The sequence below is a fragment of the Tetrao urogallus genome (assembly GCF_951394365.1).
Source record: "Tetrao urogallus genome assembly, chromosome: 9".
In the NCBI taxonomy this organism is placed as follows: Eukaryota; Metazoa; Chordata; class Aves; order Galliformes; family Phasianidae; genus Tetrao; species Tetrao urogallus.
Window position 1 is genome coordinate 6,298,992 of NC_136822.1, and position 27,808 is coordinate 6,326,799.

Here is a 27,808-nt window from a genome sequence, read left to right on the forward strand (position 1 = left end):
ACAGCAGATAAAACAAGAAATTCAGTGATTCATAAGGCATTTTCAAATGTTAATACGAAAATTGATAAGGGAAACAGTATCAGAACTTCAAAATTGGGTTCTAGTTGACTTGTTAGTGCTCAGAGCCTGATATCAAGGTCTTGGTAAGATAATTCGTTTTCTGAGTGCAGAACAACTAATAGGAATTCTGTGATTTTGTAACTAATCCATCTTGCTTTATGGAAAAAAATGAAAGAGTGGATGAAAGAGTGTTAATTACATTATACAGTATTAATTAATGTATTAATTACATGCTTTATATGTAAGTAATTTCATTCTCGAAGGCAGGAAAGAAGCAACAGAAGTCTCTTTCCATGAGCAAATAAATGCCAGGGCAATAGGAAATGCTGCTGTTATTTTCTGTCAACATATTTGGATGCACTGTTGTAAACAGAACTTGATTCGAAGAATCTGAGAATCTTAAAGATTCCCTGCAATGCACTGTCAGTGCTGGGAAAATTCATCTCTTACACATGAAAGCAGCTTTTTTTTTTTTTTCTTTTTTTTTTTTTCTTCCCCTTAAGAAGAGAAGGAAGGGGAGAGCCCCAGCCTCCCCCATGCTGTTCCTTATATGGGCATTTGTCACAACAAAGCATCAGTTCAGCAGTTTCTGTGCACTTTACTTATTTGGGCATTTTCAGGAGACTGTTGGTTTTGGGGCTTTTTTGATGTTGTCTTTTAACTTTTGCAGCAAGTTGACATCATCTAAAGGCTCTGTGAATTTTCCTAGGTATAGCTGATACTTCCACGTCTGAAATACACTTACCAATGTTTTGTTGTTTGCAGAAACCACTGACGCGTGAAGATGAAACCATGAAGAGAAAGCAGAACGAATAATAATGCTTTTCCGAAACCGGTTTCTGTTCTTGCTGGCTTTGGCAGCCTTACTTGCCTTTTTGAGCCTCAGTCTGCAATTCTGTAAGTGCATCTTCCTTGTGTTTTCTGAGTAAGGTGATCCCTGGATGTTTTAAGAATGCCTGTGCTTATGTGTTGCTTAAGCATTATTTTTGTATTTAAATATTTTGAATTTTTTTCAATAATAGGGAAATAAGTGTAAGAATAAAAATAGCATGTTATATAGGAATCCATGCAGTATAGAATAATTTCAAATAAGATTATTTCAGAAAAAGTCCTAGTTTTGTTGTGTAATTAAGTAATTGAATATGATTTAATCCTCCCATGAATTAAATCAAATGCATATGAGTAAGAACTGCTGCAATCTGTATTTTACATTGCATCAGACCAGACAGGATTGAGAAAACTGCTGTGGAAGTGTTGAGTATTGGAAGTTATTTATGCCTTCCCATTAGGAAAATGTAACTGCTGAATTAGCTCATCATAAGTGGTTGATTTGTTTAAGAAAAATAAATAATATTATGCTTCAGATCAATTAATTATCAGGCAATCCAGAGGGTGGTCGTTTTCTGATGATTAGTAGGAAGATGGTCCTGAATGCATGCTTGTTACAAATGAGCATTGTGCCAAATGACTGCTTATCATCGAATTTATAACTGATATTGCTTGCAAGATAAAGTTGTGTTACAGGTATAGAATACATGTCAATGTAATTATTTGCTGACAGAAGGTAGGCAAGGAAGAAGACATACCTGTAGTATAGCGTAAATGTTCTTTATTGTTGTTCTTGCTGTCTTGAATCATGGGCTGCATCAAATGAAGTGTAGCTAGTAGGTCAGAAGAGGCAATTCTTCTCCTTTACTCCCCTCTCTGATACTCCACCTGCAGTGCTGCATTCAGTTCTAGGGCATTCAGTGCAAGAAGTCATGAGTCTGAACAGAGGGCTGGAGCACTTTTCATAGGAAGTCAGACTGAGGGAGCTGGAGTTGTTCAGCCTCGAGAAGAGTAGGCGGTGAGGAGACCTTGTCATAAACTTCCAGTACTTAAAAGAGGATTATGGACAGGAATGTGATTGACTTCTTACATGGGCAGGTAGTGACAGGACAAGGGGGAAATGGCTTTAAATGAAAAGAGGAAAAATTTAAACTAGGAGGAAAGTTTTTATTCAAAGGCTGGTGAGACATTGGAACAGACTGTCCAGAGAAGTTGTGGTTGCCTATCCCTGGAGGTGTTCAAGGCCAGGCTTGACTTTAGGCAACCTGGTCTGCTGCAGGGTGTTCTTACCCATGACAAGGGGCTTGGAAATAGATGATCCTAAAAATCCATTTCAACTCAAACCATTCAGTGATAGGATTGTAATGTAAAACTGGCTTAAAGCTCTATTGTCCTTCTGCTGGTATATACATGTGTATATATAGGTATAATTTTGCATAGAGTGAGTAATTCCCTGGCTGGTGGCTAAGGAAAAAAAAAAAAAAAGAGGATTGCTTTGGCTTTTGTGTTTTCTGCATATTGAACAGTTTCCTTCTTTCATTCTTAAGAAAAGCATCAGCAAAAACAAACAAAAAAAACTCAGAGCACTTGATTTTATGGTCTTTCAACTCATTTGCATGTAGTAGACAAATCTGTGGCTCCAAATTCCTGTTTCAGCTTCCTTTGAGTATGAAACTGAATTGTTCACGAAAATGAGGTTTATTTAGAAGGGGGAGAGGAGGTCGGTTATGGAAAGATGAGCCTTCATCAAAAGAGCAAGTTAATTTTCCACTTAATTGTGCAGGAGAGAATCCAGGAGATGAATGTTTGAGGGGTACCTTAAAAAGCACCTGACAAAAAGCAACCACTGCGAAGGTTAGTGCCAATATCAAAATCCATATGGAAACTTTTACAAAATGAAAACTGCAATACAAGCCAGCATGAACCAAGTAGCTTAGGATAAGCTATAAGTAGGAAGTCTAATATTTTAACTTCTACCAGCTTCAGCTTGTGGAGAGATTTATCTAAACTTGGAACAAATGCCATCTCCAAAGCAAAGGCGAAACTCTTCTGTCACCATATGGAATTATTATGGATGCCACCTGGAGCTTGGAGAACTTAGAAACCAAACTGGAGTCTTCAAGCCAGAATTACATTTTCACTTGCACCCCAGAACAACCAGCAAAATTGTTTTAGAGTCTACAGGAGCTTGGTGAGCTGCTTTCAAATTAAACATAGCTGTAAATCATACGCTATGCAGATAGAGCATACTCTCCATTAGAGTTTAATTTACAACGTGAATTACTGAAAGTTCTCCAAACCTGTTTTGAGAGAACTGATAGGTCTGAGTGCTGAAAGTATTTAATCCCAGCAGCAGTTGCAGTGAATTGACATCTACCAGTTGGCAAAGCTTTGTTTTACCAGAGCCTTGTGTCTGGAATGCCATGATAGCGGAGATGCAGAAGGCAGACTTTGGGGTAGTTGGTTGTGTTTACTGAAAGCGTGCTGGATAGACTTGCTGGGTCAAATTCTGCCCTGTACTGGAATACTGAGCTCCTATATTCTTCACTTATTTTCACTTATTTTATTTGAGTGCTGTGGGCTGCTCATATTTTATGAGGACTGGAGAGAGCACCATCTGCAATCCTATCAGAATGTTGTCTGTAGGAGACAGTGACTGTGTTAGTGCACAGACCCTCTTGGAAACCTGTTTGCTTTAATAACACCATGACCTCTGATGTGATTGTTGCTGTTTGAATCCTTGCTGTGTGACTAGATAAATCTGTAAAAGAGTAAGGTTAAGGCACATGGAGCTCAGCATCCTTACTATCACTTCAGCTCCTGCTGTAAAACAAGCTGCAGTGCGGTGGATGCTCTCATTGTTCAAGGAAGAAGGCTCCAGGACAGAACCAGAATAGGGATGTGAGCTGCACCAATAGCACATCAGCCAGAGAATGGTAATGGGACACTGGGAAGATCTGGGGTGTGCAAAGGCTGTGACTAAATGCGTGACTTGGGTTTTTCCAACGTGTAATTTTTGAAGGAGAGAATAGGAGAGGGTCCCTTACACCCAAGGTGTTGACCAAGAAGCCTCTGACAGTTTCTAGATAGGATACATAACCAGAGGTGAATTCATTACAGTCTCTTTCCTTTCCTTACCACTTCCTTACCAACAGTAATTCATGATGTTTCATATTTTAAGAATGTAACTTGTCATGCTCTTTCTTACATTGATTTAAAAAGCTCCAACTTTGCGATCTTTTCCTGATGCTGACAACTTGCTTTTGTCATGTGATGCTAAATTAAAAGGAGAGCAGTATCTCCCCTCCTGAGTTCTGCTTTCAAGATCATAAGCTTGGTAGGTTTTCCACTAATGAGAAGTCTTTGTTTTCGTTTTTTTTTTTTTTTTCTCCAATGTACTAATTTAATCTGTATTTAAGGGGAAAAACAAACCCACAAATAATGTATTGAAGGCTGTGTACTTCAAGTGGTGAATGAAGAAAGCTAATTGTAAACTTAAAGGGTTTTTTTGGTCAGAGATGGCTTTTATATTTTAATAGGAGATTTTAATAAGATGTGTGTTTTTGTGATTTTTTGAAAGTGGTGGTATAATGTACCGTCCTGGAAGCAGGATGCATGTTTACATTTTATAGAAATTCTCACTTGAAGACAGAGGAGACATGGTGAAATACTTCAGAATGATATTATGGGACAGTCTTAATTTCTCCCACAAAAATGGAGCAATTGTTTTAAAATATCTGCTTTAAAAATAGATGGGGTTAAGTTGCTTAAGACAGGATCTGACCAGTAGAAGTTACTTGGCAGAACTTCATAAATCTTTAAATACATGTTTTGGCTCCATCCATCATGGTAAGTTGAGCTATATTTAAACAGTTTAATGTGAGCTTTGAACACATATGGTTGGAGGTTTTGTAAATAAAGCCTAATACCTCTCAAAAATGAACTGCAGGTCATTAGTTGGTCATTAGCAAGTCCTAACTACAGTCATGAGTTAAATCTAGAGGGAAGGAGATGAGGATAGAAAATCATCATCGTTTCTCTTGAATCCCAACTCAAATAATTCTTCTCGTACCCACAGAAAAGTTTTGAAGTATCCAAGATGTGGAATTACATCTTTTAATAATTATATTACTGTAATTTGCATGTTTTTTTGTTTTTTAAATTAACCCAGAGGGTAACCAGTTTGTTGGGGACTGTCTTATAGTTATGTTCTCTTATTTAATCATTTGAATTTTGTTTGAATGGTAAAACAGCAAAGGAAAATGAACATCAGAATAGGATAAAAATGTTCTTAATTACTTGCAGTAATTATTATTATTAGTCTTCACATTGATTAATGTGTTAATTAATTTATTATTAAAATTAATGTATTGGTCTTATTTCTCTGTCTACATATTTGATGTGGGAGTGCTGCTGGTTGTTAAGCCATTTTTGTTGAAGTACTGTGCTTTCATTGAATCATTCCTATCAAGTTGGACTCTTGGACTAATTGCAAATAAAACACAAATAGGTACCACCAGCAAATGATTTGTTATCTCTACTCGTATGTTATTTAAACAAGCTTGACTTGTATCTCTTCCAAGGGCATGGATGATAACTTTATCTTTCTACGTCGAATGGAGCCCTGCTATCTAGAGGTACTTGGGTTTATCACTAGATTGTGGCTTTAAAACTAAATGGGGATAAAATATGATGTGAGGAAGGTTATAAATTTTATTCACTGTGGCCATGTGAAACAAATCTTTAGTTTTATTCCATAAAAGTGTAAATTAGACCTTCTTCATTTTTTCCTGAAGCACTCTTTAAGACAGTGGCCCTTCTGCAGTCTGTTGCTATTTTTCAGGCACAAAATGTGGAATTATCTCTAGTCCAAGAGACTCCCAGAGGTGTGCATTTATTCTTTAGTGAATTGGACTACTCATTTTTTTTCTACATTAGTATTGTGCCAATGTAAATGCTGTAAGCTATATTGCCTTTGAACTCCTGTAACATATTCTAAAGCAACCATATCCATAGCTCTTTTCTGTGTACACTTTCACATGGAGATGTGCTAGACTTCTGGGAAAGCAGGGACAGGGTGATTGTATGGAATTTTCTTGTGGTGACTCGCAAATTTTTTCTTCCAAACTCTTTTGATATCGTTATTGTTCTACAGTTCTGTAAGCTTGGTTAGTGTAGTCTGTTATGAATATGGTAGGGTTTTTGGAAACAGGTTGCATGGGACTCTAATGGCATTGTTGCACTTGCAGACAATTTGAGAGAGAGTGCACAGAATAAATAGCTCAGATTTTCTCTGTTGCTTAAAGACATATTTTCTGTTTTTTTTTTTTTTACTTTTTAAATTTTTTTTCTATATGGAGAATGTATTTTTTGCTCTTAAGCTACTTCTAAAATGTCTCTTTCTTCTATAAACCAGTAGTTGCCTTTGTAAGTGAATTGTATCATTTTTCAGACAGGACAATTTCTATTTAAATTTGTATATTAATTTCAATTTGATGAAGACCAATTTCAGGTAAAATATGAGACAGCAAGGGATGTTGGACTTACATCTTTCATCATCATTGCTTAGCCATAAGCAAGTTGTACAGACATCTGCCTGCCACTGTTCTCAGTGACAGAAGGCTTTAGCCTACTTGTGTAACTTTTGAGCCATTTATAGCTGAGCTCGTCTGGACAGTGCTCAGAGTAACCTGATTTGACTTAGTGCTGCTTTGAGTAGGCCAGTTGACTTCCAGAGCTCCATTCAGGCCAATTATTTGTTTATAGAGGTAGGTTTATTAAAGTTTTTTTTTTTTTTTCCCCCATGTATTCTTCTTTTGTTGTTGTTTGTAGTTCTAGGAGTGTCACTCTAATCAACTCAGGAAAAGCTTGTCAGTCCAATTCTCTGTTCTTCCTTTATTATAGCTCTTGGATTCTGAGTTGGGGTGCCGTATTGGTAACTGCAGATGTGCTTTGGGTCAGGATGTCTGTCTGTTAGAGCCAAAGATAATATTCTTACGTGTTACTTGTATATTGACCTAAGCTGTGTTTTAACAGCTGTGAAAAGTTTTTTTTTTTTTTTTTTTAATTCTGAAAATCACCTTATTGTGTTGGCAGAAATAGTAAGGAGGGATAGCTTTGTTTCCATTTGCAGCTGTTAGATTCTTGAAGTTTGGTTTGGTGATTCAGGTTTGGTTCAAGTAAGTTCAGTCTGTTTTAAATAAGCCCTCGCCTCTTCTAAGAGCATAGTTCCCTCTTTGCAGGGTTTGGATTCAAGGGCTTGGGATTTTCACAGTTAGATATGTCAGCATTGTAGGGAACACTGTGTGAATGCAGTTCCCACAGCTGCTGCCTGTTCCACACTGTCTGGGAGAAGTGCTTTGTACACATTTTTGGTCTTTGCTCACCTCTGGGCATACTGGGAAATTCAGGGGTTGTCCTGCTTGATTCTGCTGCTCTCTGCTTCTCTCCCTGGTGAGCTTTTTTGTTCTTGCTGGCTGGGCAGTGGAAAGTGATTCTCATCCCTGAAGGCATTTTCTTTTGCAGGTGCAGTTCATTCCCTTGCTACATGCTGCCTTCCTTTGTACTTTTCTCCTCAGTGTTTTACAGGAATAATATGATCAAAACAAAACCTGAATGTCTTAAGCTAAGAAGGTAATGACAGCTTTGTCATGTCACTTTTAGTATACAAGCCCTTTGCTAATTTTTGCTGACCACTGTGATGTGAGAGAAGTTTTCTGAGAATTCACCATCAATTCAGAATGCATTAGCATTATCCCTCCTACTTTCATCAGAGCTTTTAATACAGCAGTGCCTATTAATTGCAGATGGATTCCTCATGCAGTAATTGCTCACTGCCCTTTGTTGGAGATTTGCCTTTTGCATCTTTATTAGAGGAATATTCTGACCCAAATGGCCCGCCCTTCTTTGTTTACAGCGCAGACGTGGAGCCTCAATTGGCAAAACTTAATGTCATAGGCAAAAATGCAGTCTCTTACATTCAGCCTTCCCACTTTTAGGAAAGCATGAGCAACTTTTTAAACTGCAGAATTGACTACAGGTCACATCTTTAAATAGTTTGTTTTTCTTCTTACTCATCTTAATTTTTCTCTTGCAACTTATCCTTTTGGTGTTTTTGCTCATTCATTTGTGCTTTTGCTAAGCTTTCATTTTTGAGATGATGCAGTGGCTTACTTGATCAAAAGCATCTCATCATTTGACTGTGAAGATTTTAGAAAACCATGTAATCTCTGTCCTGAAGTTACTTCCCTTGCAATGTTTTAAAGCTTACTCACTGAGGGGAAAGCAGTGCTTACACATACTAAATGCCATTGTGGTTGGTTGTTAATGAGATGGGGTATTTAAAAGGCTGAGGCTTTTGTGGACTTCCTGCAGTGAAATATGAACTCCTGGAAAATGTAAGTGATCTCCCTTTATGATTTTTGAGAGCTGGCTGGATTAAAAAAGATGGAAGCCCTTGGTCCATGATGTTATCTGGGCTTACCAATTGTGCACATTAGTACTGGATAAAGACAAGAAATATGATTCACTGACTTCTAAGTTCTGTAGGTTGCTTAGAAAGTAATGCCTCCTATTTATTTCCATGGAAACTACAGCAGATACATAGAGCACAATAACACTGTTTGATAGAGAGGGTTCGTAATAATCTTTGCCAGCGGAGGTGTCTCATGGTCTGTGTTGCCATGGCTGAAACACACCAGTCACTGCCACTCTGTGTTCACCACATCCACAGTTTGATCTCCAGAAATGTTCATCAAGCATTCATTAATGTCTGTGGGTGCATTTTTTTCTGCATGGAGGAAGTTAATTCCACACCTCTGCTTCATATGCACTTACATGTCAGATACCATTTTGTCAAGACTGCCCCTCTGCTGCCATCTGTCACAGAGCAACAAAATATAATGGGATATTTGTGGGAAGGTTCAACCTCTGCTGCAGCATCAGTCTCTGACACCGTGAGCCAACATAAGAAAATAGGAGGTGTTATTTTTGGAGCAGCCCTCATAGTTTCCAGTCAGTGTCCTCAAGACATCTATAATGCTGTTCCAGAGAGGCTGTTTGGAGTTCCTGACACTATACCTTACTATACTATATCTTTTGGTACAGACTTCACCAGCACAAAAATCTATCAAGCACTGCTGTGTTAAATATGCTTTTCTGGGTCTTGCTGCTGGCAAGCAGATCTGTGGCTGCTATGTGGGACTTTACAAGCACAAACAAGTAAGCTGGTATGGATATGCAGTGGCATATGGTGTTGAGATCAGTTTCTTGATCAGATCAGTTTGTGGACAGAAAACAGTTGAGATTAGATGTGAAACAGAAAGGTGCTAATTTAATGCAGTAGTTAAAATATTGATTTGCATTTGTAAGGGTTTGTGTCTTTGAAGGACACTGATGTAGGGAAGTGCCAGATGTCTGTGGATTGTTTGACATTAATGTATTAAACAGTTTGCATCCTCTGCAGTGGCTAATGGCTGAACCCTGTAGGCTTTCTGTTGTATCCTGACCATGGTGTGAAGTAAAGGATATAAATAATGCTGAGAACTGCAGTGAGCAGCTCTGCTGAGAGGTGACAAAGATGCTTTTACTTGTAAGCTGGTGTACAGGACTCGTTGCAGCCGCTGACTTGCTGTTACGAAACCAGGAAAGCAATGCATGCAGAAATGTAGAGTGCAGGGCAGAGGCATGTCCTTTCATTTTTTGTTCTTTTTAATCTGTGTGGTTTTTGTGTTCTGTTTCAATATCTGGATATTGCTTTAATAAGAGTACTTTAATAAAAGTTATTTCAAGTTTCAGAAGCCATTCTGGGTATTTTGAGATGTCGTTTAGGAAAGGCACTGAAGAGAAGAGGCAGCCCGGGTGCACTCAAAGCTTTGGATGACTGTGCTCCTATTGTTTCAGGTCTTCCAAAGGGAGGAAATGACATTTTATCTAGCATGATAGCAACACTGCACGCTTCCTCTTCATATCTGTTACAAAAGTGAAAGCTTAGTAGCAGGAGTTAGTGAGTCCCTTAAGGAATAAACAGGGGAGTAAGTGTGTAAGAATAGCAGAGGGACCCTGTCACAGTTCTGAAGTATTACCAATGTTATTAATGCTAGGTGTCAGAACAGGAGCAACCACTGAACTGTCCTCAACTCTTCTGCATGGGCCGTATTTTTTATATTGCGTTCAGCTGCTGTGATTGAAAAGAATCCTTAAGACCCGATTTTCAATTTATGTTCTGGAGGACAATATGTACTTTATTCCACTACACAGTAATTTGTGTGATTAGCCTCTCTGTTCAGTTTACATGCAAAATCTGCTAAGCATCTTCTATTCAGTCTGATGTAGTCAGTACTGCACAGCTTCCCACTGTAGTATTTTTGAGATCCGTAAGATGAACAGGACAAAAAGTAGTAGTGTCTTTCACTTAAAACAAAGGTTACCACCCACAGGCAAATTATGGTAACTGTGTTCAGTGTTTTATGTCCTGGAGCTACCTTTTCGTGCTGACCTTTATTCTGAGACAATAATACAAAAATGGGAACAGCTGATAGCATTCTCTGAATCTGAATACAGCTGATAAAAGCTGTTCAGAAAATCTGTTCCAGGGTAATTCAACTAGATTAGTTTGTGTAACAGTTTCTGAATTCTGTAGACAGAAGCAGGGCAGAGCTTTAAAATCCTATTGTGCTCATGAACCTTTTTAGATAAGTAACAATGGCTGGATCAACTGTATTTATGAAATCATGCTTTCAGATCATTAAACCTCCTTAGTCTTTGTTTACTTAAATCACTAGTCTTCAGAACACTGATTTCATAGAGACATCTCTCAGGCTGATGAGGCATGGCAACTGTGCAGATGTGTTGTGGCAACAACTTCATTTGCAGCATTATGTTTATGTAACACTTCCCATGTGTGAATCCTAAATGAGCCTGCGGTAGGCTGGGGACTCACAGAACTCTTTAATTGTAAGCAGCAGTGGGGCTTTTTTTAAATCTTGCCAGTAAGTAACCTGGAGCTTGGGAAATATCTGGCTAGAGCAGTGTGCTTAAAGGGCAGGAAATGCATCTCGTTTGTCTAGATGTCTGGTAGGAACCTCCTCCCAGCCCTTGGACTGGACTGGACAGGGAAGCAGGGAGGTGATTAGCAAGAAGCTTTATGATCTGTGTGTATATACACATGCATATATATGTAAGAAAGGAGTGCAAATATAACTGATGCTGATATAAATCTTTTCCATGTTATAAACTTCAATATTTTAGTGTAGTAGGAAAATAAAATGTACAGAGGAGTTTTTTTACTGTGGTAGGAGAAATGGAAAATGACTGTCGTCTCTTGAATTTGAAAAGGCTGGAGCTTGCAGTCAGCACTGCTGTTTTATTGCTGTTGGGCTGAAAATCCTGGATGCTATTTAAGTAATGCCATATGCCCTCCTGAATTGTCAGTGGAAAAACAAATGGGAGGTGGGGGACCCAGAACTGTAAAGCTCTTTTCAGAACCACATCTGGATTGAATAAATGCAAGCATCCATTGTATAATTTAATGTCTATTTGAATGTGCTCTCAAAAAACATAATGGTAGGCCTACCATTGTTGAAACACAACATGGTAGTGTTTGAAATCAAGAATGAGTTTCTTAGCATATTTATTTTCCTTTTGTAGGTCAGATAGGGACTCTATAGAAAACAAACAAACAAAAAGCACAAAAAAAGCCAGCAAAGCATGCAATCTAATGCAGCTGGAAGTAACAAACTTTTCTTCAAGAATACTGGAGTTCTTTAAAGCTGGCAGAGCTGTCATACATGGTGGCTGTGTGTAGATGTATAGCTTTGAACAGGACATGGACAAGGCAAGCTGGCTTTTTGCACTGAGTGTAAAAAGGGCAAGAACCTGAGTCAGTACCTGCCTCACTCTTGCTCCCTGGGCTGGAAGCTGGTAGTTTTCCTAAGAGAGGAAAAAGCTTTAAGGAAATTTCTCAACTTTGATCCAGGATCAGTTTGGGCTGTTGCTGAGCTGAGCAGGTCTGTGAAAAGCATCAAAGAAAAGCAGCCAATTTACAGCAGTTTGTATTGTCCATGGGGAGATTTGCGTCTCAGTGGAAAACTTCAGGGATCTGACAACCAAACAGGCTGACAACTCATCTGATGAATAATCATAGTTACTTGGCATACATACTAATCAGTATTGATTAGTAAAGTTGAGATGCACTTAAAAGTTGTAGCTACAATAATATTATTACTGTTACAAGGGAGAGGGAAAGGACTGTGTTGTAATGCTCATGCATATGTGCATTTGTGTAGATGTCCATTTTGTTTAACTGAAGTTTACCTTATCTTGTATTTGAGCTTGTGTAAGGTGGAAGATCATTGTGAAGTCTTATGGTTTTTTTTTTTCTTTCCCCCCCCCCCTTAAAAATGCATGCATTAAAACAAACCAACCAAAACCACTTAACAGCTCACATTTCTCCCTTCAATCAGTTCTGGCTTCCACCAGGCTAGCCAAGGTGCCCCTGCAGCCTTCTAACACCGTTAAGTTTCCATTTCCTGTCAGTAAGCATGTGACATGCAGGGTGCTTCTGAAAAGTGATTTTTTCCTCCACTTTAAGAAGACAAAGCAGTGTTTTTAGTTGCTTGCAATGACAAGTGGTTCCGCCTTCTAGGGAGAAAATTGCTGTCTGGTACAAACCAGTTACTGCAGAACAAAATAAAAATAACCAGAGATTAAGGAACTATCCTAGTTCTTAAAAATAATGAAGAAAAACAAGTAAAACTTGAAGTAGCTTTTTGTGAAATCTCATCTTTGCAGTAGTTGTATTCATCTCAGCCTTTGGCAGGTGATAGTTTTGAAGTTGCATAGAATGTCAGAGAAAATGCATCAGAGAAACCCAAATATATTTGTTTTATTTTTACTGTGAGCTGAAAAATAGTCAGTTGCTGTAGCTCTTCATTGTGTATGTTGCTTTTTTGTAATTTTTCTTCTGGCTTTTCACTGGCTATGGAGGAAAAAAAATGCAGAAAAGTTTATCTGCTTATCCTACATATTAATTTTAATTTTCCATTAATACTTTTTCCAGTTGAAAGAAAATGACTCACTCACACATACCTCTCTGCTCCCATCCCCACTGTGTGCAGAGTTGCAGCCTGAGCTCTCCAGGGGAGTGGGGCCATGGAGGGAGCTGGGATTTTCAGCTCTGGTGACTGGACCTGCAAGAGTGAAAGTAAGGGGCACCCACCTCATCTTTATTAAATCACTAGAAGTAATTTTGGAAGAACAAAGGAAATCTGTGTGTTGTTACATTGAAACAAAAGGTGCAGTTTGAGGAATGTGAGCAAATACAAACATAACAGTGGAAAGCAAAAGCTTAAAAGCAGTATATTTCTAATATTCACTCATGTAATGCAGGAATGTACCCTGCAAGGATCAGCCCATCGAAATGGGGAAGCTTGAGATGAATTTTTATATGTAAGAATTCAGAATATAATTTTCTGTTCTGCAAGTTTGCTCTAGCATTCCTCATTGCCTTCAAAAGCAGAAAAGGGTATTTTTGCTCTAGGAAGGGATATGCATGTGTTTATGTCATTGTAGGTTCTAACTTCTGGTATTAGCATATGGTAGAGGAAGGGCCATTGCAGAAGTCTGTTTCTGCTGTATGAACTGTGTGTATTCAAATGGTTTTTTTTTTTTTTTTTTTTTTTTTTTGCTGTACCAAATGTTTTTTTCAGCACTTTTGATTGGAAGCAATGACTTGATAAGAGTGTTCAGTAATACTTAGGTTCCTACTGATTGGCTGCTACACTTTCGAATATTTGTCCTGAATATTTTTGGCACCATCTTCCTTTGAAGATGAAATGTAGGTTGTTGACAGCTGTAGATCAGCAGACTCCATGAAAGTTACCAGAATTACTGTGATTACTGAATTATTGTGGAGAAAATACACTCCAAGGAATCTTCAAGGGTTTGCTACAGAAGAGCTGCTTGTTATTCCTGGGTTGGAATTTTAGACTCTCCACCTCCCTGCTGTTCTTCTTTCTGCTGCTCACCTCCCCCATACCTTCCTTCATTTTTTTTCCTTTCAGTAGCACACAGAGCCGTTTGCAGCACTGTGGGAAGAAAGCCTTGAAGCTCAGAGCCCACACTGTAATAGAAAGGGCAGCAATTGCATAGAGGGCTTTCTGCAGAGAAACATCTGTGCTTCTGGGGCCCTTTGCGGAACTTGTTCCTGAACAGGCAGAAGACTGCAGAAATGGAGAAAATAGAAGGATTATTGCTAAAAGAACCAGACACGTGAAGAAAGAAGTAGGTTCAGATGTGGGCAATTAAGGGACAGATAGTGATGGGACTGTCACCTCATCAGAGGTTCAGTGCAGGCACATATATTGTTTTCTGCTTCTGAGCTGTGTGTTCACAAGCTTAGGAAGCTTTTTAAAGATCTTTGTCTGTTTTTCTTAATTATATCTGAGAGTTTAACTGCTGTGAAGGTAATGAGCCTTTGTTTATGCGTTCACTCAGCATTTAAGTATGATATATTTGTGTTTGTGCCTTTGTATATTGTGGATAATGACAGATTGTTAGTACAGTGCTACATCAGAGGTGCAAACTGTATTTAACTGTACAGAAGAATAAAATGAGAAGGCTGGATTGTCACACAAGTGTGTTCAAACTTCACTGATGTTCAAACACGTTTGTAGTCACAGGCTGTAAAAGTGGCCCTAGGGGTGCACTCCTCAGGTGTGAGCCGGATGGCTGGAGTCAGCCCTGGGGGTGGCAGGATGTCAGAGCTCCTGCAGTGCTGTTCCACGGCTGCCTCATTTCTAAACCGATGGCTGTGTGCCTTCAGTCTTTTGTTACAAACACTTCATTCCCATTTGTTACCTGCTTTTCCAGCTTGTTTTTGTTGCTGTACATATTTTCTTCTTTTCTCCATCTAATTTGTTCTGAAGAATTCCTGACTGATCTTTACAACAATCTTTTCATATCTTCTTTTTTATTTCTGGGGGTGGAGAGCCAACTTTACATTCATCATCAGAATTGTAGAAGCTGGTGTTCTCCTCTCTGCCTTGCAGCCTTCTTAGTGCCCTTTTCAGAGCCAAAAGGAGAAGGGGAAGAAAAAAAGTTCTAGCATGAATAAATAACTTTTTGTGTTCTCAGCCATGCGTGTTTACTTTTCCTTATCCCTTAGCTTAAGGTTTACCTACAGTGGGTTGTTTTTGCATTTCTGCTGTGTGGCTTCATTTTCATGTGACTGTTTTAAATAGCCTGCTTGCATGGACCTGAAAGAACCTTCTGTCTTAGGACAGATGAAAACTTCAGGTTCCTGGTTAGTTGCTTACTTGAAGCTAACGTGGCTGCTTGTGCTGCTTCTCAGACAGGCTGGAGTTACAAAGGAAAACAGGAGCGGAGAATGACTTTATTGCCTGTCTTTCTGTATTTTGGTAAATGTTAGAGCTTTTTCCTTCTCATAGATAAATTTCTTTTGGATGAACAGTGGTGATACCTTGTTTCTTCCATGGTTTAACTAGTACTGCAGGAGGGAGAGAAACTGGTAATGAATTTAATTTAGTGTTTCTTCTATGTGAACTGCTCTTTGTGTTTGGTTTTCTGCTGTACTGAATTCTGTTAAATTGATGTCAGCTTGCTTGTCCTAACTTGTGCCAGACTGGCTTCCTGCTTGGGAGTGTGAATACAATAGTTGATTTGATAAACTCAACGTTTTCCAGTAGGACTGATTGCAATGTAGGAGTTACGATCGTTACACTGAAATTACCTTTGAGTGATTCTCTTTCTTACTTAGAAACAAATCTTCTAATATTGATCTTATTTTGGTGTATTTTCGTGTGTGCAGAAATTGGGCTGCATGTGGAAATCAGACTAATGAGCTGCTTACTCTTTAAAGAAGTTGTGCTTACAGTTTCTATGTTGCAATAGTTGAGACACCACTGGCTTGGTTCATAAAGACATTTCTTAGTCAAGCATTTATCTTTAATTAAAATTGTGTTTTCATGTTCTGTAGAGTAAATTGTTTTGAAATAAATTACTCAACATATTTTCTTTAATTCAGCTGCCCATTCTTTATTAATAGAGTGGAAAAGACCAATTTATATAAAAGCTTGATAGCTCCACTGACTTTGTATTTATTTCCTCTTGGTTTTGACTTTGAAAAAGGAAATGGTGTTTGAATTTGGGGTTGTAAAAATTGCTGAAGGAGTGTGAGTACAGCAGTAGCTGGCTGTTCTACCATGAGTAGTGTGTGTTTTCTCTCACGGGACTGCATTTTGTGCTATCAAGATTTACTTTTGTCTGATACCAGTCTGTGTGTTTAGTTTATTTCGTGTTTTAAAGAATTTTAATTTGGCACACCAGAGTTGCATTGAAGCTGCTTCCATTTTGTTTCTGCACACCTTTTACTTTTCCTCTCTTAAGTATAGCTTTTTCAAAATGAATATTTTCAACCATTTTTTATGTAGAGTCTTTAGATTTTGTTTAAAAAAAAAAACAAAACAAAAACAAAAAACCATATATATTATATATGCTATATTTATATGTTATAAATGTAAGAAAATGTTTTCCTTTTTTCTTTTCCTTTTTTTTTGGTAAAGCTATCTCCATGATATGTATTTATTCTTTATAGCTTCAGTGTTGGTGAAGTTTCCAGATAGATGATTAAATATCTTTCAAATCTATTTCATGAACTGCTGTGGGTGTGGGAGAAGCACGTAGATCAAACCTCATGTGTTTAATCTGTTTTACATTGTTATATTCCTGTTGTAAAACATGACTTTTGAAAGGTCCAGCAGTGTAGAGATCTTGTTCAAAAGCTCTCTTAATCGAAGATTTAAGGTTGATTGTATTTGCGTTGTCAGGCTTCTGCTTTGAGGAAGTACATGTTGAACCAATAGAACAAGGCATATAAAATAGTGCTAAGCTATAAAAAGCCATATGAAAAAAGGCATAATAGAATTCTGATCTTATAATGATTTACAGCTGGAAGAACAGAGCTTGGAACAAAATAGTGTTCAATTCCATACGAGTGGTATTTTTTCTACTCTGAGCTGTGTCAGTCCGCTATTACTTGTGGATGTGTAGACGTGTTGTTACATATGGACCAGAAACTCCTGTTGGGAAACAGAGGTGAGATTGATGCAGCAGAAAAGTACTGGGATACAGGGAGACCACTCAAAGCTTCAGAGAGCTTTGAGTAGCTGCTCCATGTGATGCAAGTGCTACTAGAATGAAAGCACAAACTGAGCTTCCAGTGCAACAGGAGGAACAAGTCTTACTGGGTGGGCTCCTCGGATCACAATGCTAAAGCTGAGCAGATGGAAAGCATCTTTCCAACTGGAATTCATCTGTCTATAGTCTAGTTTTTCCTGCCTTCTGAAATAACTTTATATATATATATAGTATAATATTATAAAATATATAAAATATATAAAATATATAAAATATATAAAATATATAAAATATATAAAATATATTTTATATATAAAATATATAAAATATATAAAATATATAAAATAATATATAATTATATATATGATATATATATATATATAATATATATTTTTCTTTTGAGATTTCCAGGGGACTGGATAAACTGGTATCCAGATCCTATGTGTTTTGGTGTTTTTTTTGTTGTTGTTGTTGTTGTGGTTTAACGTTGTTAAATAGAAGACCCAGGTATCTGTGTGAATGGTTTTGTTGATTTCTTCTGATATGTGTTATTCCACGTGTTGAAAATAAATACTGAATGCAGTGGCAGTGCTTGTTTAGGTGTCTGGAACTTTTTGATCTTCTTGATGATGAAACCAATAACCAATTTGAGTCATTTAAGACAAATACCTTCAGAAATGAAAATAATATGGTTGTGCCACAGTTAGGTTCAAATTTAGAAGCTTGAGCTCCATCCCTCTCTGATGTACTTGGAAGAGAACAAGCTGGTAGCAGTTTGGGTTGGAATTTCTTTCCCTTCTTTCTCCCTGGTGTAATCCAAGTTTATTCACTAAACTATGAAGGTAATACCAGCTATTATGAAGTCATCAATAATTGTTGTTAGTAGCAGCATTTAGAAATTTAGAGCAGCTTTTATCAGTTTTTTGTAACTATGTTAACTGTTGTTATTCCTAATCTGTGATTGAGTTTCTGGTCCACAAGAATTATTTTGCATCCATAATTGCTGTGGTGACTTCATAGAGTCCTTTTACAGTGTGTTGTCAATGGGTTTTGCAAACTAAACATATTGCCATATTCCTGGAGGTGCAATTTTTACTTGTAATTTAACTTGTAATATTTTTAGTAGCTTCTTTTCTGCAAGATTAAGTGCTTCCTGTTCTTAAGTTTTTTGTTAGTATTAAAGTACTTTCACTAGATAGATGAGAAATGAGACTTTGCTATCTGTAAATCAAATATTTAATCTCATGAATGTAGGCAGTTGATCTCAAGGAGAAAATATGGGCATCTGTGTGATAGTTAGTAGCATCAACACAAAGATATGATCTGTTGTGTTTGCGTTGGATCAAAAATTGGGCTCCTTATTTTTTTTTAATCTCCTAACCAAATTTTAGCACAAGAGTGCTAAGAGTCCTGAGCTCTTGCTATTAGTGTATGTTTTTTTTTCCTGTCATCCAAAAAAACTGATGCTCAGCTGTATTAAATCCTGAATACTGAAGCCAGCTCTACATTTTCATGATGTCAAACAAGCAGTAGCAGTGTTGTGAGTTGCTATAGAGAAAACTGTTAACACAAAGCTGAAAGCTCTTGCTCCTAATGTTTTCTACATAGAAAACTTGACCAACGTAACTACTGTAATTCTCCGTTTATACTCTTCAGGCCATCTATTGTAATGCTGTTTATTTGCAGAGGGCAGCAGCCTCCTGTAACGCTTTCATAGGTTTGGGATTTATATTCCAAACACAGATTTGCTGCAAGTACCCTTTAAAACATGGTCACCAACCTCTAAGAAATACCACCAAGGCTCTGAGTTACTAGTAGTTTATTTCATCAGTGGTTTGCAATGTCTTCCATTAACATACAACAGTCCTAGCTTGGAAGGAGCTAAATTTTTTTTTTTTAAAAGATAAATTAAAAAATGAATGTTGGGATTGCAGCTGAGCCCTGCAGCTTAAAGGGCCAAAGTCAAAATTACAGTTTAATGTTCTCACCAGGACCAGTCCTGTGGGCAATTATGCAAAATGTGAAACAGCTGAAGGAAAGGATTGAAGTCAGTGTGCCTTGTGGATATTAGCTTTGTCAACAGCACTGGCAAGGCCATGGAAAATGCTTGAATTCTGCTTTTGACGTGCAGGGAGAGATTACGATAAAATGTTTGAAGTCGCCTGTTGGAGCGTAAGAATGAAGAGTCTGTGCTACATTAACACCTATGTGTTCTTAGAACTTGTGTATGTTTCACTGTTTTCTTTGTGTACACAACTCTATATTATAGAATAAATTCACCTCTAAATTTAGGTCTGGCAGTCAAGGTGCTCTGAATTGTTTCTTAAGTTTTCTTCTTCTTCTCCCTTCCCATTTTTTCCCCTTCCCCACAAAGATAAATGGTAGCAAAAATACTAAGTTTTCCTCCTGGTTTTCACTTCTAAATCTGATCCTCTTCAAATACTAGAAAAAGCTGGTGGGAGGCAGTGGAGGGGAAGAGCATTTGTTATTATAAGTGTAGTTTTGAAAGGCTTTTAAATTCACTAGTGCTTTCACATCAGAGCAACCCAAAAAGGCTTTGTCAGTGAAACTCTGGCCTGAAATTCAGATTTTATAGAAGCATGCTTCTACATGTCTGAAGTGCATTATCTGCATTTCTTTCTAATTCTTTTTTGGTATAACTATTGCAGTTACATTTTACTAAATGTATTTTGTGTATATTTTCTTAAAGTAAATCAGATTATTTAAGATTGGCTAGGTAGCTAAGTAGTGGGGGGAAGAAATTGTGAGAAAAATGATGAACAGCCTAGTTTCTTCTGTCTCAGTCATCGAATTTCCATTACTTTGTTTACCAAATGGTTTGTAGTATCATCATGAATGGGCTGTCTTTTGCATGATGTCCTTCAGCATAAGTTTTTATGTGAGAGTGATGAAGGACAGCTGGACCTGTGGTGGATCTTTTCTCTCCAGTTCATGCTTTTAGTGCTTCTTGGGAGACTGACAGAAAAAGCCAGCTTCAGGAGGACAACAAGCAAAGTTGTTCTTCATTGAGATGGATTTCTGTGGTCTTAGCCAAGCACTGAAGTTGCTAAATTCTGGACAACTTGACTCTGGAAAAATGTGAAAAATTCACAACAAAAATCATCTTTCTCTCTCTCTCTCTTTTTTTTTTTTTTTTTTTTTTTTAAGGCTTAGGTATGTCACTGAATTCTCCTAAAGGTATACTGTGCATGTTTTGTGTCTTTCAGTGCATTTAATCCCAGTGAACCCTATCAAGGAAGATGGGTTGAATCCTAAGAGCCGAAAGAGAATAATGCCTGATTTGCTGACAGAACCTCCTGCAATCGATCCTGTTTACGAAGCTCGTGTTTACTGCAATATTCCTACTATTGCTGAACGCAGCATGGAAGGTAACCTTTGTGCTTGCAAATGGTGATTTAGTGGAAATAATGACTTTGCATTGTTGGTTCTTTATTGCTTGGAGCAAGGTACAGCAAATGTCAACTGGTTGCTGAATTCAGTTAAACTGCTCAAAATGCACTGTTCTTCTCTCCTTTGTATTTTCTCTTATTTCTTGACTTCTGGATGTCGTTCTGTTATCACTCAGTGCTCAACTGGAATTCCTTAATTAAAAGAGTGGGAGTCTTTAGAGATAATTAATATTTTATACTGTTTATTAAAAGTGAACTAGAAGACATGTGTACCTTGTAGCAGCTGCAGAAGTTATTTTGAATCAACTCCCTCATGTACATATGCCATTAACAAATGTGAAATCACAAGCTAATATATCAATAAACTCTCAATTAAGCATGCTGCGTATGATGGTCATTAAAAGAAGGGTCTGGAAGAGCAGTTATGTAGGTGTAGTTACATTACTGTGTTGGCAGGGACCAGTGCTTGAGCAATGTCATGTATGGCTATTGAATTTTGAATGTACTGTTTCCATCTCACTTTTTTCTTAACATTCACTCTTTACATTTTCTTTTTTCATTATAGGTTATGCACCCCATTATTTTAAGCTAGTGTCAGTTCAAGTGTTGATTCGACATGGAGATAGATATCCATTATATGCCATTCCCAAAACAAAAAGACCTGATATTGACTGTACATTGCTGCCTAACAGGTAACGTTTTTTTGCTTTTACTGTTGCTACATGCATGTTTTGCTTTGTAATTGTTTTGTTCCTCTTCAGGAAAAAATTTATGCAGCTTAAAGTATGGTGTAGCTCCTGATGTTGTTGTATTATGATGATTGAAGGAGATGAGAGGAAAAAAAGCTGTATGAATGGTGTGCAGCATATCTTGTGAAACAGGAGCTATTAACTGCTGTGTGTTCAGACCAGCATAAATTCTGTATGTTTCCATTAAAAAAAAAAAAAAAGAAAGAAAGAAAAGCAAAAGCTATTTAATTACTCAGTCACATTTCTTTAGGTACACTTCTAGATATGTTAAAAATGTAGGTGCAGTGTTTGAGAATCAGTTCTTTTTCAGTTAACCACGTCGTCTTTGCGTGAGCACAAATCCGTCTCTGTCACTACCACAGGAAAATTGATAATTGTGTTTTCTGAAAAGAGAAATGATACAATTTATCAGAGATTTCCCTTAAATTAATGATCTGTCTCAAACTTCTCGGGGTGGTGGAGGAGTTTATACATATAAATATTAAAATACAAGCTAAAGAAAGTACGCTATTTGCTATTTGAAAACGACATGTACCGTAGTTACCACTCAGTGTTGAAAACTGTCAGATATTTGTCTGTCATTTAAATGTGGGTGATTTCAGTGACCTGGGAGTTGCATCCGCTTTGTGTATGTGTATGTTTTACAAAGGGAAAGGCCTTAATAGGCTTCTTGATATACCAGTATACAAAGTGGTGCTGATATACCATAAATACCTTTTTTCCAGAATAGTCTGCAATCTCCTTCTGTAAAGAGATAACATTCTTGCTTTTCTGGTTAGAATTATTCAGGAGTGGCTCTATTTGTATACTGGAAATATAATGGCATGCTGAAAATGCATTTCTGAGTATCAAATACACCAAATGTGAGTTTCTTATTTTGATAGGTTAATGAGCCAAATTCCTTAGAATTTTAGTAGCTTGCTGTGATGAGGAGTATTTATGATTTTTATCTTTACAAAGGTAAAGATTAAAACAAAATAAAAATTGCCCTTGTGATTAAATCCTGAAATTTGCAGGATTTGCAATGTTATCTTCAGTTACAGCCTGTGTTCTAATGTAACCCTGGCACGAGTAATTGAAAAATAGCTGTATCTTTGTCCAAACTGCAGTTATTACAGTGGGTCACCCTATGAAAGTTTTAAAGCATGAGCCGTTTTAGCCCATCTGTGCACATATGTGAAAGTATTATAATAAAGTCTTTTGAATTTCTGGGCTTGTTTTAAGAGAAAAAAAAAAAAAAGTTAATAGACTTTGTTTGTTCTTAATCATATACAATATTCCATATATATATATATATATTTGCATATAGTGTTCTGTTAAGTAATGGCATTCCCTAGTGTTCTCTAACATCTCCCAAGAGAAGTTTCAATTATTTCAGAGATATCCAACCCTAACAGTGTTCTGCACCCACTGCAAGCTAACTAATTGTCTTATATTGGTACTCAAAGTAGACTGAAGACAAGACACCAAACTTGAGATATCTCTGCCGTAGTGTGGCCATTTAATTTCTTCAACAAGATGAAAAAGGAACATTTTGCTGATAGCTGTGATAGCACTTTTAATGACCACCCTCGAAGAGGTGAGATTATATTCAGAATAATATACCAAGTAAAGGAGTGTGATACAGATCCCTGTTGGAGTCCTTCCAGATCTGATACTCTGAGCTTAGTCAATATATCACGCTAGAACGTGAGAAATCTCTGTTGCAGAGATGTTAAGTGCAAGTGACAATAGTGGATGAGTTGCTGTATTTCTCAGTGTTAGTTGCCACATGATACCTCAGTTTTGTATTTATTGGAGAAACTTTTGTATCTATTTCTACAGTTTCAGGCAAAGAATACAATGTGAAGGCTGTGAAATCAGGATAACTATCCATAAAAAGCAAGGAAGTAGTGCATCTTTTGACACTGCCAACAGAGTGACCAAGTCATGTAGTTAAGAGGGCATAAATTCAGGATGTGAGACCAGTAGTGTAGATACCCCTGGCTGTTACCAATTTATGAAGCATTAGAACATCAGTTTACAAGTGATATATCCACCACCGTTCATCACCACATGAATGAAGAACAACAATTGGTTTCTTGAGTACAAAGCTTATGGATCTTTTGGCTGATTTTGAAAGGGCAACAGATTAAAGGGGTTGGCTCTGTGCCATTGTGACCTGATATGTTACAGCTCACAGTTCTGGATACAGCTAGAATTGTTAATGTTTCTATCGTTGTTTCAAATGGAATATTTATTATTTTAGCATCAGGAATCTATTTACTGTGTTTGGCTTTCAGGCTTATACTTCTTTATGATGTAAATTTGGTACTTGATTGCAAATGTACCTATTCAGAGAATATTACAAGGTATATAATTGCTACCTTTGAACTGAAGGCTTGTTTATGCTGTGTAATTAAGTTGAGATGTCTGATTAAAAGTCTGGCTTGTTTAAGCTTTCTGGACATTAGTTTTAGATAAGTATGCTGCTCATACTCAATCTGTTCTTTATTTGACTTGGCATTCAGCTGATGGAATTCATTAATTAAGCAGATTATGCTACAGTCCCTTGGTTTTCTAATGGATATGCAGAGTAGCCTCGAAGTTGCACTTAGGTTTTAGGAATTATGGATTGTGACATCTAAGCGTGGAATGAATGTAAGCAAATGGATTAAATGCTTTGGAGATTTCTTCCATCCAAGGCTTAAATTAATATTATTATTTTCATTGTTCTAGATGCAAATTTCCACAAGGGAGCTGAATAATCCGTATACTTTTGTCCCCGAGAAAATTGAATGGTGCTAGTGAAAATCTGTTCACTGTAGTGTTTGCTTTTTGGGAGAATAAATTAACCACCCACTTCTCTTCCCTTTGTGCCTTATATGTCAAGTGTCAAAAAGCAACACATATGCAATGTGTCATCTTTGAATTTTTATCTGAGAGGGACAAGAAACGCTTTTTAGAAAACTCTTCAATGATTTCAGAAGACTGTTATAAATTAATAGCACTCTTGGTTCAATTGGCATAAGTTTCAAGGCACTCTGAGAGCTGTTGGTGTTAATTATAAAAAGCTTTGCAGCAAGTACCTGAATTTTAGGTTTGATATGAAGAATTTTAGGTTTGGCTGCCAGAAAAATGAGAAAGTGGGGAAGAGGCAAGTAGTATATTGTGAGCTAAAGGAGGGGTGTGGATTTTCCTTGTAGTGAGGTTACAGCATAAGCCAGACCACAATTAGGTGATGAAAGATCTGAGTCTCTTCTGACCTCACTGAAGACTCAGAGAGAAGTTGACTGGGTCACTGTAGAGTTTAAGAATGTACAGACTACAAGACTTCAATGAATAAATACACTCCAGAAGTACTAATACTGTCTCAAGGATCTCTTTTGTAAGACTACTGTAATCCATTGTTGTTTTAGTGGCTCTTCTGTTTTCTTGCATTCTAAAAAGGAAACGGTATAGGCCTTTCACCTAATGCTTATTTTGGCGACTTGAGCTTCACAGAAAAATTGTGTTGGGAACAATAAGTAATTTGCCTTTAGTGTGATTAGGAGACAGTATCTGATGTGATAGGATTGCAAGAAGATGTTCATTTATCTGAAGCTTGGCACGTGCCTGGCATGGCTGCATTTGCTTAGCCAGTGTCACGCAGGTTTCTGGAGCTCCTTGTCAGAAGGTCCTCCTGGCTCCTGCAGATTCTCCATTTGCTAACAGAAGTTACATTTTCACAGTTAAATGGGGCTGGGGGGGGAAAATCCATCTCAGTCATATTACTTTCCATTTCCATGGGTTCTTTGCTGAGGCATAAAGATCTACTGCAGACTCCAGAGTGCATTGCTGTGAGAGGGCAGCACAGTGCATGACAGAGGTAAGGAAGAATGAAAAGTTCACCTCTCAGTTCTGCTAAGTGTCGGTACCTGCCGACTAATTGTTTTCCATTTGACAAACAATCAAGTTTTAACTTTTAAATAAATGGATGCTTATTAATTGGTCTCAGTAATTAGGTTTTTTTTCCCCAGTTTCTCTTGTAATCATAATCCTTGACCAACATATTTTATCTCTCTGTAGCATCTCGTGGTGGTGAAGCTATGTTGTTTATGCTTCTCTTGAACTTGTCTGAGTCTGGAAATTATTAAAAATAAATAAACAGCTGCAGATGGTCCTGTCAGTGCAGTGCCTTTCCACGTCTGTTTCTTAAATATACTTCATTTTAATGAGATTAACTTTGTAATTTTCACAAATCGGTAGTCTCAAATTTGTAGGTGATTCAATAGCATGTTCAGTTTCTTGAGTCAGGATAGATTGAATGCTGTGGTCATCACTCTTAAAAAAACAAACAAACAAAAAAAGGTACTTCACTTTACAGTATGCATAGTAGAAATAAGGCTTCAATTGGTTTACTGCTCTAATAGCTTTGGTAGGAAAGAATGTTAAACTAATCACAGAAAATCTTTCACAAATAGATAATGCAAATGAATGGCAATATTTTTCTTAGTAGTCCTGAGACAAATAGCCCTGAGAAACATGGACTGTTTCTTCTTACTTGGTAAATTAACTGTCCAGTCTGGCAGGGATGATGGAATATTAGACATTTGTCTTCATGCTGTGACTTATTTTAAAATAATACTTACTTACTAAGCAAAGGTACTGAGCTCAGGGAGCTAGTTTTCTCCTAAAAGAGGCTTCCGTGCACTCAGTCTGAGCTCCACTTTATCTAGGAGTGGAAAACCTCAACATCTCTCATTGCAGTTCCTAAATAATGACACTGAAGTCTCGAATGGGGACAGGTTGGCAAAAATGTCCCGTAACAAGGCTTCTCTGCTGCTGTACAAGAAATGAGGCTTTGCTGTGCAGTGTGTGGGAACCTAATGTTGAGCTGCATGAGTTGAGTTTTCATACCTCTGCGTATATATAATACGTGAAAGTAGATACATTACATCTATGTTTCTGAGAAAGTATCGTTCCATTATGGCAGTCACCCCTAATCCCTTAGCAGCCTTTCTGAGGTGTCACATGCACGTGCTCACTGTGGTACTCTATTTCTGTCTTTGCTGTGCTAATTCAGAGCAGCCAACAGATTGTTTGCTTCTCAGCAAAAAAAGAAATTATTTCTGTTTTGGTATCTAAAACCTGAAAGGAAATTTCTTATTGAGAGATGTCAGCTCTGTTGCTGGCAGAAATAAACGTATGCTTCAAATAGCTGTGCAATATAATTTTCTTTCTATGTACACTAATAACAGTGTAGCAGTAATGCTGGAATATGACGTCTCTTTAAGGCTTGTTAAGACCTTTGTAAAGTGTTTAAATATTGAACAAGCAATTTAGTCTATTTAATTTATCCTGGTGTTCGTTTGAAAATAACAAAAAGGTATGTTGAGTGTATTATTCAAGCAAAAAGAAGCATCACATTTTTGTTACAGGTAAAAAAAAAAAAAAAGTTTTGCAACAATAAAATATTAGGAGGCGATTTAATAGTTTTAAAAAATAGGCAAGAAATGTTCAAAATTAGAAAAAGGTATGGCTATTGCTAGTGATGTTAAATAATATTTTTCCCTTCTAGCAATTTGGAAATATTATGTTAATACATTGCTGAATACAGTACGTCACTGTCATTGTGTCCAGCAAATTACAGTAGATGTCTTTTTATTTCACTTTTATTTTCTGCTGGCTTCAATGGAAATGCAATTTTAAGGATATTTTGGTCTTCTCAACTATACAAATGTGTAATTTTCTTTGCTTCCAGCTCCAGCAGTCCCAGCAGTCTTAGCTGTGTTGCCTAGATACTCCATCTCCTGCGGCATCTGTAAATTGGCCAATTCTATGGGAGGATTCATATTCTAAATAAGAGAAATCTTGGGGTGGGGAAGGGAATTGTTAGCTAGTAGCTGGAGTAGTGCTGTAAAGCAAACAAGCTTATAAAATCCACCAACCGAAAACTTACTTTATTTAACAGCAAAATTTGTTTTTTCAGTTGTGTGGGGTTAACTGGGAGAACTGCTGGTATATTCACAGTCGTGTTGTATGTGTGAGAATTAGGTACAGAGGTGTGTTATCCTGACATGTCTGTCCCTTTCGGGCAGAATGGCTTTTCTGTTGTCTGATCCCCTCCCCTTGAGATACATTTAACAAGTAGTAAGCTTGTATTCTGTGTTCAAAATATGTCTAGCAATCATGTTTCATTGTGTGCTTCTTCAAGGAGATGCTTAATTTGTGCTTACTTGAAAATAAATCTGAAGTTAAGTAACTTGTATTTACATACATAGATGAAAAGATAAATGAATACACTGAAAAATGCACCTTATCAAGTGATTGTTGACTGCTGTGCTGGTACAGGTTTGGTTCCAATAGAATGCAGCAGAAGAAGCAGAACAGTTGTGCAGTTTCATTTTTTTTTTTTAGCTTTCTGATACATGTGTTTGCAGGACTTGCTAATTAAGTAAATAAGATTTAAGGAAAATTGTGGCTGACATTTTGTTCATGTTTAGAGCTTTTTGAATGCAAAGTGTAGAAAATGGGTAGTTCAGCCTGCTACATCTGTAATAAGCTTAGAAAGCTATTTGCTAATGACTTTCATTTAATTTTCTCGGTTTTTCCATTTAGTGCTACTGGGCTGTGAAAATAGCAAAA

At 37.2% G+C, this 27,808-nt stretch overlaps 1 protein-coding gene across 1 annotated transcript in view; it reads left to right on the forward strand.

Moving 5' to 3' along the window:
• Positions 1-878: 878 nt before the first annotated feature.
• The window catches only part of PXYLP1 (2-phosphoxylose phosphatase 1), a gene marked incomplete at both ends in the record, with an annotated part of 33,800 nt that continues 6,870 nt past the window's right edge, over positions 879-27,808 (forward strand). Inside the window, 3 exons of the mRNA XM_079539756.1 lie at positions 879-957; positions 20,271-20,432; positions 21,019-21,145. Coding sequence (XP_079395882.1) covers positions 879-957; positions 20,271-20,432; positions 21,019-21,145 — 368 coding nt within the window. The remainder of the gene's footprint in view (positions 958-20,270; positions 20,433-21,018; positions 21,146-27,808) is intronic.